Source organism: Rousettus aegyptiacus, unplaced genomic scaffold (genome assembly GCF_014176215.1).
Source record: "Rousettus aegyptiacus isolate mRouAeg1 unplaced genomic scaffold, mRouAeg1.p scaffold_m13_p_2, whole genome shotgun sequence".
Classification (NCBI taxonomy): domain Eukaryota; kingdom Metazoa; phylum Chordata; class Mammalia; order Chiroptera; family Pteropodidae; genus Rousettus; species Rousettus aegyptiacus.
In genome coordinates this window covers 56,968,199-56,982,600 of record NW_023416295.1, presented here as the reverse complement: position 1 = coordinate 56,982,600, position 14,402 = coordinate 56,968,199, and the positions used below count along the sequence as shown (strand labels likewise).

Below are 14,402 nucleotides of genomic sequence, written 5' to 3'. Positions count from 1 at the left end.
GACAATGATGTGGCCCTTAACCAAACTGAAGAATATTTAATTGGTCTAGGGTACAGTTTTATTGTTGTTTTTGTTTGTTTGTTTGCTTGTTATTATTATTATTATTATTATTTTCTTAGCATTTTTGGTGATTCTTATTACACCAAAAGTAAAGCCATTTGCCTGGACATTAATTTATTTGCTCTTAAGCTTTACCAAGGCTCTGCACTTTCAAATGGCTCACAATTTTGTCATTTAAAATAAAATTTCTAAATCTAATTGAAGTTCTACTAAAACTTTCATTTAATTTCATTCTAAACAAACTCCTGTTCTTGATTCCTCTGATTCAGTTTAAAGTATTACGATTTTTCTGCTGAGAATTAATTCATCAAATTTATCTCTGATTCTACTTTTTTAACATCATATTCAATAATTTTTTACAGCAATTCTACCTTCAAGATACCTCTGTCTTCCCATTCTTCCTGTTTGCACCTAAGTTTAGGAACTCCCTACTTTTTATTTAGGATACAGAAATGGTCTCACAACTGATTTCTCCATTCTTTTTTATTCTAATCCAATATGTATTTTGCTCCTAGATTATTTTAGGGTAGTTCCCCTGCCTAAATTAGTCTCTTTTCAGTAGAGCTCACAGTCTAGTGGTAGAGATGACCATGTATTGAGCCCTTAAGGTACTTCGTGTTTATGCCTTTGATGGCTCTGAACTTACTCTCTGATTTGCCAAGTCTTACCATTTCTTAGAATAGCTTCTAGGGCCACCACTGAATTGGTAAACAAGTATATAGTATAGAGATCTATTTGGAGAGGCTAAGAGTTCCCCAAATATATCGACTAGAACAATGCTATTTTTGTTAGATCTTGGGGTTTTGCACAGGATTTTTTATTTAAAAAACTTATTTAAACAACCCCCCCCCCCCACAGTTTATCCATTTCTCCCACCTCCTACCTGCTTCAACCTCTGGAAACCACCAATTTGTTCTCTAACAGTTTATCTTTTTTCTTTTTTTAAAGATTCCATACATGAGAGATCATTTGGTATTTGTCTTTCTCTGACTTGTTTCATTTAAGATAAGGCTCTCAAGGTCCATCCATGTTGTTGCAAATGGCAAGCTTTCATTCTTTTTTATGGCTGAATAATATTTCATTGTGTGTGTGTGTGTGTGCGCGCGCGCGCGCCACAATTTCTTTATCCATTCATGACAGACACTTATTTAAGTTGTAAATACCTTGGCTATTGTAAATAATGCTGTAATGAACATAGAATGTATTTATCTTTTTTAGTGCCTTCATTTTCTTTGTGGAAACACCCAGAAGTAGAATTGCTGGAAAATATAGTAGCTCTATTTATAATAATTTTTTGAGGCACTTCCATACTGTTTTCCATAGAGGCTGTACCAATTTACAATCTCACAAATAATGCACTATGATTCCCTTTTCTCCACGTCCTTGCCAACACTTGTTATTCCTTGTCTTTTTGACAATAATCATTTTAACAGGTATTAGGTGATATCTCCTTGTGGTTTTGATTTGCATTTCCCTGATGATTAATGATGTTGAGCATCTTTTCATGTACCCACTGGCCATGAAAAGATGTCTTCTTTGGAAAATATCTATTTAGATCTTCTGCCTATTTTGCAATTGGATTTTTTTTTTTTTTTTGGCAATTGAGTTGTGTGACTTCTTTATTTATTATGGATACAACCTCTTATCAAATATATGATTTGTAAATATCTTTTCCCACTTAGTAAGCTATCTTTTCATTTTGTTGATGGGTTGCTTTGCTATGCAGGAGCTTTTCAGTATGATATAGTTCTACTTACTTATTTTTATTTATTTTTTTCAGTTAATTAATTTGTTTTATTTATTATTTATTTATCATGTCATTTTTCCATGCTTAAAAATATTTTAAATCACAGTTAAAAAAAGAACACAATACACTATCCTGTTAAATCAACATGCCAACCCATTTGAACATCAATATTTCAAAAGAAATAAAACGCTATTGAAGCCTCCCTAATTCCATGAGCAACTCCTGCTCTGGGAAGGCAAGAGCATGACTTTCACACATTCTAATACATGATTTTATACTCTTACTTCATATAATTTGAATTCATAGGAAATATATTATTATGCAAAACAACAGTAACACTATTTACTATATGCCAATCCTTACATGCCAGTTACTATTCTAAGCACTGCACATGCTTATTTCATTAACCACTCCCCATCCTACTCCCCCCCCACATAAGATTTTTATTTAAATAAAATAGGATGGTTCCATTGCTAAAAACAAAAAGCTTATGAACAACTCCTTTATATAATTTCTGTTTTAGACATCTGTGTAATTAATCAATCTCCTCTGTCCAGTGGGCGGTAAAACTATATGGTATGGATTATGTTTTATGCATCTTTGAACCTCCTGCAGCACCAGGAAATGCCTGGTACATAATGCATACTCAAAAAACATGTGCTCAAAGAAGTTTTTGCCTCCTTGTACCACCTCGGGGCAATATCTACATCATAAAACCTTTGAAGCACTGATACAATACCTTTGGCCTTTTCGAAATTTAAACATTTAGAAATGCCTAGGCATAGAGTTCTAAAAACTTTAAGACAGTTTATTGAACACATAATTGCCCTACTAAATATGTTAAATAAGGCAACAGAAATAGAGCCAGCAAAAGAACAATCTAAAGGTAGAATATCAAGAAATATTGTGGTAACTTAAAACTTAAGAAGTTTAATGGAGAAGGAGGTGATGACAAATTGCAAACATGAACAAGATTTCAAGATAAATGAAGATTATAATAAGGATCTAAGATTTGAGCGAGTTACCTCCGGAGGTACTGTCAGGATGGATGCTTGTGTAAAGGTTAAAGAACAAAGTACATGTTGAAAAACTTGACTAGAAAGGAAGAGAAATGGAGCAGCAGTTATAAAGGATAATACAGGTGAAACTCTTTGTCCACTAAATAAGAAAAAGAATAGCTTATGCTGATGTCAGAAAGAATGACAAAAGAAAAATCATGTACAGGGAAGAAATATTTATCAGTGAAAGGGGCATTTATGAGTTAAAAAGGATTAAGAATCAAAGTTTTACAGTGTTTATTCATAAGGTGAATTTGATTCTGGAAGCCCAAAATACATTGAAAGAGTAATAAGGTTTCAAAAAATATGGTTTCTTATGTTATTTCATAATAGATTAACAGTTCCTACCTTCACCACTCTCCATGCCTTCTACAAAAATCCCCCCACACTGGGGAAGAATCCAGTACCGGCGTCTGTAACGATCCTGGCCAAACATCATCGAACGTAAAGAGTGAGAAGCGTCAAAGAGCTTCCTTCTGTACTGACTCTGTTGCTGTTAAAAAATGATGAATATAATTAAGCTACGAATGTGAAGTGCTTTAAAAATTAATATGTGACTTTACATTTTTTATGCCTTTAGAGCAGATACATTTCACTGCTGAAAAAAGATAGCAAAATAAGTAAATATTACATGTCTGTCTTCAATTTCAGGACGATAGAAATTATTTTGAAGGTAATTGGAATATTTTTCATGTCAGGAATGAAAAGATAAGTTTTATTTTATCAGGTATCTTATCTTATAGTAAAACATGTCTTATACTTGATAATAAACAATGTGATCATGTACTTTATTGAGCCAAAGCAAACTGGCTCAATTCCATTGATAACAGTGTATAACAAATAATACTTATGAATGTAATTAATCACACCTGCATTTAACTATTTTTATACTCAGGCTAAATGCAGGTATGGTTAATCTAGGCAACATATGAGTAAATTTTGGGACATATTTGTGATGAATCTAACAATGATATAATATACAGGTATCTCATAATATTAATCTCATAACACTTTTAAAAGTTCATTTTTAACATTTTTCACCTAAAATTTCACTAATGCTACTGAAATTCAGTTTTTAATGAGAAATATGTAAATATATATAGTTAATAATTCTAACACAATAAAATCCACAAATATATTAATGCAAATTAAAACAATAAGATGCTGAAACTATTACCATGAAATTCGACTGAATTCGAAAAGTAATTAATTCCAAGAAATAAAACCATGCATTTATTGATAGTTTATATTTAAATGAAGAGCTGAAGAATATAGGCCCCAATTAAGTTCAGTGCAATGACTTAAGAGCAGGCTTTTAACCTTGGCATTAAACTTTTAAGGTTTAACTGCGAGAATGTTTCTAGAGCTTCTCATTTTAATTACTTACGAAAAGCTTGTTTTTATTTCGCAGCCAGACAAACTAATCGCATACAAAGCAGAATTTTAAAATAATGCAAAAAAATAAAAAAGAAAAAAATATATATATACATACATATTTATATAAACTGTAATATAAAAGTGCTTACTTTACTCAGTTTTTCAATCTGTTTTTCTAGCTCTTCAACACTTGCTGCTTGGTCACCTTCATCCTATACACAACAAAATACAGTATCATTTACTTGTTTTTAAGATTTATTTATTTATTTAATCAATCAGCAAATATTTAACGAAAGCTTCCTATGGAAATGAATAGGAGCCAGTTTTACTCTCTATAAACTAATACTCTGTTAGAGAGACACATAAAACATTACACTAAAAACTGAAAACTACCAAACATTAGAAAGCTAGCTGTAAGGACCTCAGAAATTTAGTTATTAAGAGTCATGGAGTTCAGGAGGGTGGTGGGGGTTAAATTACTTCTAGTGGGAATCTGTACTAAGAGAGGCGATATGGAAGAAGCATTTTAATTAGCTACTGAAGAATAGTTAGGAATTGATTAATCTGAGAAAAGAGGGAAGGGAATTCCACTAAAAAGTTTGACATATCTTGACATGAAAGGTAGATGAAGAGGTAAGGTGGGAGATAAGGCAAAGGTGAGTTTAGGACTACTCTCTGGTGCTGTAAAATGCTTGGGAATGGACAATAATATGATCTTTGCGGGAGATTAAACAGAACTATGCTTTACAAAGATTAATATGGCAATAGTTGTAAGATGGCCTAAAGCAGGGAAAGGACCAGAATTGGCAAATCTGGCAATTGGTAATGATTAAAGAGGGAAGGAAATTATAGGCCTTAGGAAGGTAAAAAAGTAAAGAAAGAAAGAAAAGCTAATGAATATAAGAGATGTTAGTTAGAAGTTTTAAGTCCTGGCAAATGATGGACATGAGGTAGAGAGGAGTGAGGGAAATGAAAGAAGGAGAAAATTATGAATGTTAAGGGTTTAAATCTGGGAGACAAGACTGCAAAAATATTGGTACCGTAATCTGAGAGAGTCATTTATAGAGCAAAGAAGGTAAGTTATATTTTCAATACATTGAGCTTTTAAAACATATGAAAAGCAACTAGCAGAGTTGCTAGCACATAATATGTAAATAGGTTACTTCTTTCTTTCTTTCTCTCTCTCTCTCTTTCTTTCTTAAAATTGTACTTTAATGAGAAGGTATAGCTATGTCTTAGATTGACAAAAGGAAGAACTCTTTTTTTGATATTCACTTTCTTTGAGCATTTTTTAACAACCACACTTCCATCAACTACTCATAAACAGTTATTTATAGATCGGCATGATTATCTCCCCAATAATAGGAAGTGAAAGGAAAATATCAATAGTATTACCAGTATTAATCATTTATCTACTCCTTCAAATTTAGAAAACCAAGTTACAGAAGCTTGTAGTCACATTTTTTTGTGTTAATATTAACATAATTTCTTATGGTAATTAAACTCGAAAAGAGAATAGGTTCAATGACCCTTAAATCTTGACTATCAAACAGATATGTACATATCTACGTGATTCTAGAGCAACGTTTTGACTAGCAGCACAAATGTTTAGTAACACATTTATATAAAAATGCAATTCAATCAAAAATATCTAAATAAGACATCGAAGTAGATATGTATTAGCTAAATTAAATAACTGGCATTTGTAAGACTCTTCCTATAATGCAAAAGAAGCAAAATATTTAGTAAAGGTTTATTTAAAGACATTTTGGCTAATAGTCCTTATAATTTTAAGATATATGAATGAATCTGAAAGACCAGAGAGAAAGGCAACAACAAAGCTAAGAACACATAATCTTTATCAGCCATGGTTCTCCAAAATTTCTCAATCAAAAGAGGTCATTACATGTCCCTATATATTGGAATTAATTGTTTACATAACCTCTTACATGACAACTTGTGAGGTTAAAACTCGCATAGGTTTCAACAGAAATCTAAGCATTAGAGAAAGACTCCATATGTTAAAGAAATAAAGAATGAGGAAAAGAGGAAATCATCTTTGCGACAAAGGGCTATGACTTAATTAAGGGCATTATCTTTTAATTGAAAGAAATCACATGAGTCTCAACGAAATAGTTCCCTGAAATTTGTTCTTTAATAAGTATAACTACTGACACTCTACACTTTAATCAAGAGGCCAAACCTATTTTTGAAAGAATAATGTGCTTATGCCTATCTTATCCATCAGGTTTATTAAATAGTTAAAATTTTACTTTATTAGGAAATTAGTGGCTACCAGTTCTTCATTACAAAGATTAACTTCCAATTCATTTAAAGGCAATGCTAATTTCACTTCTAAACTCCTAAAATACTATTTAAAAAACTTTAAAACTGTTTTCTTACATTAATAACGAGGTACACATTTGCTAAGATTTTGATCAATGAAACCTGATAATCTAATTGACTCTATAATTCAACATTCATAAAAAAACTCAAAATACTACTTTAAATGACATATCTAGTCTAAGAAACATTTACAATTTCTAAATCATTAATAACACCTTTTAATAGTCTTTACCTTCCTTAAAGAAATAAAATGCATGGTTTGTTAATTATCCTTGTGAAAAAGAAGCCAGGCAAAGCAAATAATTTCTGTAAATAAATTCTAATTTAGTGGGATAACTATCCAGCAGAATACACTGAAATCTCAATACAGGATTGTCAAATATATATATGAGAGTTAATACTTTGAAACAATTTATAACATTAAGTGTTTTAAAGGGATGCTAATTCGGTGAAAGGTGATTAAAAGTGATCAAAAGGTTTAATTCCTACTATGGAAACAGCTCCATTTGCCAAATGAAGCAGATTGGTTATAAACTGTATCTTTTGTTTAGGTAACTATAATTCTAATACCCAAATTACATACCCTTTGCATTATTTGTCATAGCATATAAGTATATGATCAAGTGGTTTCAAAGTACAACATTATAAAATAATTTCTATAAGGAATCTCAATGTAGTCTCCTTTTCAGATAGGTACTCTTAGAAGAAGTAAAGCTCACTCTAGTGATTTTTTATCATCCTGGTTTAAAATATAACATTGGGAGGACTTATAAAAACATTTTACATTTACGCTATTTTTACTTAAGAGAATTGTGTAGTACGTGATAAGTACCTCTGTATTATTATCCAGATTCAGTCAAAATTTGATTCAGCAATTTATCATTGGTCTTGATTAGATATTATTTTCACCTGTTCCATCACTAAAGCCATTCCTCTAAGCCTTATTAAATTCTTGATTCAAGAAAGGAACAGTTATTTCTAGATTTCCTTAGCTGAATACTCCTGACACTGAGGGAACAAGGAATGGTGGGCTGTACATTCTTTTTTGAGTACTATCCTCTATCAATATTTCTAGCACTTTTTTTTTTTTTTTTTGGTAAAAGGTGAACTTCGACTTTTATTTCTCTTTTACACAAGTCCATTTCCAAGGCTTATGGTAGTTTCCCTTAAACACACACACTCTCTATAACTTGTCTTCTTCCCTTTAGCTTAACTCTTTAAAACTAGCCCCTTCACCATGAATGAATATCTTCCAATATCTTAGGAGACCTTAGACTTTAATTATTCTCTTTATCTCTTTAATCTTCAACCTCTCTCACTCATTTTATTGACTCTTTCAATGAAAAATCACCTAAGTTTTTCTTCTGAAGAATCCTTAGTCTTTGTTCTCCTCTAGGAACTACCCTTTCCTCTGAAGCCCAATGCTTGAAACAGTTATTCTTACTTTATCATTCCTATTAATCACTTCAATTAATTATAGTCTGGTGTTTGCTCTCATCTGTCTAATGACACTGTGCTGGCATTGGTTATCAATGACGCCTATGTTGCCAAATTTACTGAACAATTTCAGTCCTCATCACACTAGACTCCTGCTGTCTTAATATTGTTTATCACTCCCTCATATTTGAAATGTTCAGCTTTCTTAATTTTTGTTATTACATGTGTAGAAAAAGAGTTAACACTGCAGATCTGACTTCTAAGGCCTGCTTGTAAAGTTAGCACTTGGGTGGTGTCAGGGAACTTAAAATCTGGAGGGTTCCCTGACCCTAACAGATAAGATGAGCTCACTGGACCTAAACTGTGCTAACAATGTGTTTTATACTCAACACCTACTTTTCTTTGGAGAGTCTGGAATTTTTACATATGCTACGCAGAGGGTGCCTATGTGATCAACCTCCTATTAAAACTCCGGACACCGAAGTCTTCAATGAGCTTTGCTAACACAATATTTCACAACTCAATACTAGGAGAATTAAGCATATCCTGTGTGATTCCACTGGAAGAAGACTCTTAGAAGCTTGTCCTGGTTTCCTCTGGACTTTGGCTCCTGTGCCTTTTCTCTTTGCTGGTTTTGCTTTGTTTCCTTTTGCCGTAATAATTCATAGCTATAGCATGACTAGATGCTAAATTCTGCAAGTCTTCTTAGTGAATCACTGACTCTAGAGATGGTTTTGGGGACTACAGAAATCTTCTAACTGTTCCCTTTTCAACAATAAGCTTTGTGGGCTCTTCTTAAATACTGATGTTCCCTCAGGTTCCACTAGACAAATTCCCTTGTGCAAACTTGTCCACTTCATGATTTTAAATTATTGTCTAATAATTATGCAAATTATGTGCTAATAACTTCCAGATCTATATTTTCAAGACTGAACTCTTCTTCGGGCTTCAGATTCTTAAATCCAATTGATAGCTGAACTCTTGCATAGACACCTCAAACTCAGTATGTCTAAAATAAACCTACCATCTTTTCCTGTCTCCAATGCTCTTTCCTACTCCCCATATCCCCTATCATCTATTTACTCTATTCCTCCTGATTTCTCTATCTTAGTTAAGGGCAACAATAGTATGCAGTCTCCCAAACCAGACAGTTGGAAATTAATCCTACCCCTCCTCAGTTTACATAGTCTATCTTTAACCCTACTCATTCTTCCTCTTAAATGCTTATTGAATCCTTTCCTCCTTCTTCATCCCAACTACCATTATTCTAGTTTCAGACTCCTCACAACTCACCTAAATTATTGCAATATCTCGTGACTGATCTTCTCACCTCTGATCTTGCCCTACCCAAATCTATTTCTATCTTTCACAGGCTGCCATAGTGAACCACTTAGAAATCAAGCCTGACCATGTCATTCCCTTACTTAAAACTCTTCAGTCACTTCCTATCACTAAAAAAGTATAAAATTCTAGTTTGTATTTATTACATTTACTATCACTAAAAAAGTATAAAATTCTAGTTTGTATTTATTACATTTATTACATGTATTTATTACATATGTATTTATTACATATTCTAGTAACACCGAAGCGCCTTTAAGTCCCTTAAAGGATATTATGGTTTTAGGCTTCTGTGTCCTTGCTCATGCTCTTCTCTCTGCCTGAAAAACTCTTCCCTGGATTCCTCACCGGGCTAACATTCAGCCAAGCTTGTAGCCTCAGCTAATGGGTCCAGAAATCCTTTATGAGAATTTATTCCTTAGAAAGATTAAACGTTCTTCCTTTGTTCCTACCTAGTACATTTTAAATACCGCAATCAAAGCAGTTAACACTTAACACATTACAGTTTCTTACTACAAATCTTCCACTAGAGGGGACTTTTAGTGCCTTATATTTCTTTGATCAAAAGTGCCTAAAGCTAGACACATAATAAACTGGTGTCTGGGAAATACATCAGTCTCATTAAACCTGATGACACTTTTAAGACATGAAGTATTGTACAAATGTAGTATGTTAATAAAAATGAAAGAGAATATCTGAAATTAAGAATCTGCATAGTTCTTTGGAGAACCCTCAAATCATACAAAAAAAAACCCACAAAATTTTTTGTCCAAAGTAACTGACTTCTATGTATAGGTATTCTATTCAATATTTACCTGACCATCATGAAAAAAAAAAAAAATGAAACAAAACAAAACCTGGTTATTCAGTTTTCAAATGAAGAAACGGAGGCAAGTAAGTGTCAAAATGGAATTTAAACCCAATTCATTTGACTCCGAATTCTGTTATTTTTCAATGTTACACGATCTTACTTAAGTATTAAAATCAACCTAGATTTGACTACCTCATCTTCACAGATGTCGGCCTTCTTTCCTTTTTTGTCTTCTTTATCTTCTTCATCCTCATCATCTTCATCAGCTTGGTCATCACTATCATCATCGTCATCATCATCGTAATCACTGTCTCCTCCCTTTCTTCTTCGCTTTCGTCCTGGAGTGGGTGTGCCTAATGGATGTTGTTCTTCTCCAAGATCAATGCCACCCAAAGTGTCTCTTTTGCCTGTTTTCTTAGCATGAATGATTCTGAGCCTTTAAATATGAATAAATGAGATATGGAAGAAAAGGTTTCTTTCTTAAAGAGCATAACGTAAATTTTAAGCAAGAATAGCTAATGATATTTCTCTCACATTAAACAATAAATCAATGACAATAAAAATTAGAATTAAAGAAATTTTAAATTTGTTTCCAGAAATTACAGACTATATTAACTTTCAAGAATAATTCTGGGTATCTCTCTGGAATTAGAACACACATAAAAAAAAACTTAGGTGAAAGGACTACTCCAGTAACAGCCAAGTGATAATTCCTGATCTCATACTAACAGACTGAATAAATTTCAATTCACATTACCACAAAGAAACCACGCTCTTAACATAGAAGTTGAATAATTTCAGCATTATATTTCCTGGCAGAAAGCTAATTAAGTTTTAATGTTGAATATATTTGGATATGTTAGACTCTCTATAAAAGCAAACTTTAATTAAAAAGCAATTAAGAAGAAAAGCAGTAGTTCCAAAGATTCTATTTATGACAAAAGTAACCTGAAAGTAACAACAATCTTAGAAAATGTGATTGCTTGACTGTTTTGAAAGAAAAATGATAAATGGACTTTCTTCTAAGTTTTAAGTATATGAGCTCAATAAATTTCATATCTTTTATCCGTTGCAAATTCTGGTCTTAATCTCATCTTAATTAAGCTTTATCTTTTCTAATTGTTAGACAAAGTAAAATTTAAATTCTATCTTTGCAATTCGTATATTTTACTTGGGAACTTGTACAATGAGAAAAAAGTATATTAATTTTAATAAAACAGGACTTACTTGCGGAGTTTACCTTCTACCACCCATTTATCTCTCCTTAAGTTTGACATATAATCAATGTTCTTGTCGATTTCACTACCAATGCAAAAATTTATTAGAAAACATAAATTAATACAGTATGCAAATACATTAATTTGGTAAGCGAACTGTTGTAGTTTTTTGGTAAGTAAAAATGATGACTACCAATGAATAACAAAAACAAATGAAAAATCATATTAATACAATATCATGACTAAGAGATGTAAAGAAAACTTAAAATGTCCATTAATAGCAGAAATGCATAGCTCTGAAATATTTGGATTGATCTTTTTTCTAAAAAAGTCAAGAACTAAAAGTAACAAAATTAAAATCTATAAAATAATAAATAGCAAGGACAAGATGAATATAGATTTGTTCTCCAAATGTTGATATACTACAGTGGAGGACTTACTTTGACTCTTCAATGAGATTGAGTACTTTTTTAAAAAAGTACAAATTAATACGTTAATAAGCTAATAATATTAAGGTTGCATTAGCACATCATAAAATCAAAAGGAGGTGGATAATTCTATAAGGAAATTCCATAAGGAAAATGAGGTAATCATCTATCAACAAAAGATGTCAAGGAAATAAAACTTCTAGATTCTTATAACAGTGTTGAATTCTGGTACCATAGCAAGAAAAGGTATTTTTACACTTCAGTATATAATTAAAAAATTATTAAATAAACAAAACAGGTTACAAAGATTGTATACAGTATGATCCAAATTTTCTTTTCAATAGACTGCCAAGATATTAAAATATTATTATTAATCTTCTATGAATGGTGATATTAAGTGTAATTTTAATTTTTTTCTTTGTGCTAGTTCTGTAACTATGAAATTTTCTTTAAGCAATTTGCATTACTTTGTGATAAGAAAATTCAAAACAATAAAGAATCACCAGGAAACTTGGGCATATGCTTACCTCACCACACTCTTGCTGCATGCCAGTTCATTGATCAGGAAAGCCAGAACTGAGGCTTTCTGTGCTGGAGTGTGAGCCTGAAAAGCTTTGGTCTTCAGGCTCTCAGTGAGCTCAGTTTGTCCACAGTGGGCTTCCATAAAAATCTGCAAAATCTCGGAAACATTGTCTCGGTTCACACCAACATTCAGCAAATGTTCTCCAAGAGCTGTTTTGGCCTATAAAATTTTGGCATTTGATAGTATTGGTCATAACCATTCATCATATAAAACAATAAGATTTTAAAATATTGATATTATATAATCTAGATAATACTGACAAGGGCTTTATTCACATTTTTGATTAAGTAGAGACAATAATATACAAGTGATAACAGACAATTCGAGTACCTGTAATCTTTTTATTCCTTTTTCAAACCCGTGGTTAAAAGTTAGGTGGGGTGAAATCATATATCATACCTTCTCTGACTACAGAAAGTACCTCAAGCTTTTCCAGGCTTTTTTAGACATTCTATTTAGGTGGTGGGGGTAGATGGGAAGTTCAAAAGCCCTATTATTGTGTTTTTTGGCTCTATGGTGTCATGGGGTTTATTGCCTGATATACTAAGTGAATAGGGAGATGAAGGAAAAAGTAACAGGTACAGTGGGAAGCTTCTCCCTGTACAATTATTACCTAGAGCAAAGCTGAATGAAATGTGTATCTAATTGGAATTAAAATAACTTTGAACTTATTGAGTATCCACTGAGCAGTAGAGTCTTAATACATTGGTCTATAGTTGCCTTGATTAGCTTGTTATTCACAGTGACTCAGAGAGAACACAGTATAATATCAGAAGGCACACATAAGTTCTAATTGCTTTATGAATTATGAATTCTCTGTTTTGCTGAATATCACTTGGATATCTCATTAAATCAACTTGGTTTTTGCTGAAACCTAGGGGACAAAAAGTAATTTGGGAATGATCTACGTTCTGTAGGTTTTATGAACCAGGTTTTTCTAGGTTGGTACCAATTGCAACCTGAGCAAATCTATATTTAACGTTTTGTAGAAAAGAATGTATCCATACAATCTTCTGCTAACATATTACATACAGCCAGCTACCAATGCACTAATAGTACAAATTAAAAAAAAAAAACTTTATATATAAATATATATATATTTATATATATACATGTATCTTTTTTACCTTGTATCCTGTAATTAGACCCGGATCACATACAGCAGCTGAGAGGAGCCTCACGAGCAAGTCTTGTACTTCGCCCATGCTGTCCCCTATATTTAGCAATCCCTCTTGAAGAACACTCAGGTTTGGAACATCAATATTCACATCAAAGCCCAAAACTTTACCAAAGTTTCGTAAGAACTGCACCACCATAAGACAGTCTGAAAATGTACTTCCAGAGAGAACCAGTCCTGGAATACGAGGCAACTCTGGCAAAGGCTGAAAATAAAATAAATTTTAAAAGCTATGATTTTTTTATCTTCTGAAGTTAAATAAGTTGTTGCCTTTCTCTTGCATTGACATTGCTGGGTTTCCCTCTGGATTGTAAATTCCTTGGGAACATTTTTGCAATCCCATGGTAATAAGTATAGCATCTCGAATGTAAGTAACCATCACAATAAATTTTGGTTGAACTCAATATGAACTTAGATCTCTACAAAACAGAACACTAATTTTAATTAACTTACATATTGATGAAGTGTGAGTTATATAACTGGCTAAAAATTAGATAACATTAAGAAATAAACCTTTCAAAAAAACTTTACTATGGGCATAGTAGGGCACAAACTGATTTCTTCTAATGATGGAGATTGATTTATAATTCACACTTTTTTGGTAGCTCAGATATGACTAGTGTGCATCTGTGGGCTGTATAGTCAGAAAGACTGGTACCATCTTTGGTTAATGAATGCTGATAAATTACTAGATCCACATGACCAGAACCCATAACCCTATCAAGAATCCAGGTATACTGCAACTAGCAGTCTTTAGGTGTCCTGTATGTAGTGAAACATTAATACTGTATTGAGTTTCAGTACTAAAATTAGAAAGCTG

The 14,402-nt window shown here is 32.3% G+C and overlaps 1 protein-coding gene across 20 annotated transcripts in view; it reads right to left on the bottom strand.

Annotated features, from left to right (window-relative positions):
- Positions 1 to 14,402, bottom strand: part of BAZ2B (bromodomain adjacent to zinc finger domain 2B) — a 281,281-nt gene that overhangs the window by 31,639 nt on the left and 235,240 nt on the right. For all 20 annotated transcript variants that reach the window (XM_016152832.2, XM_016152831.2, XM_016152842.2 and 17 more), the window contains 6 exons: positions 13,533 to 13,787; positions 12,350 to 12,564; positions 11,405 to 11,479; positions 10,370 to 10,613; positions 4,392 to 4,454; positions 3,214 to 3,358 (listed from right to left, as the gene is read on the bottom strand). In XM_016152832.2, coding sequence (XP_016008318.2) covers positions 3,214 to 3,358; positions 4,392 to 4,454; positions 10,370 to 10,613; positions 11,405 to 11,479; positions 12,350 to 12,564; positions 13,533 to 13,787 — 997 coding nt within the window. The remainder of the gene's footprint in view (positions 1 to 3,213; positions 3,359 to 4,391; positions 4,455 to 10,369; positions 10,614 to 11,404; positions 11,480 to 12,349; positions 12,565 to 13,532; positions 13,788 to 14,402) is intronic.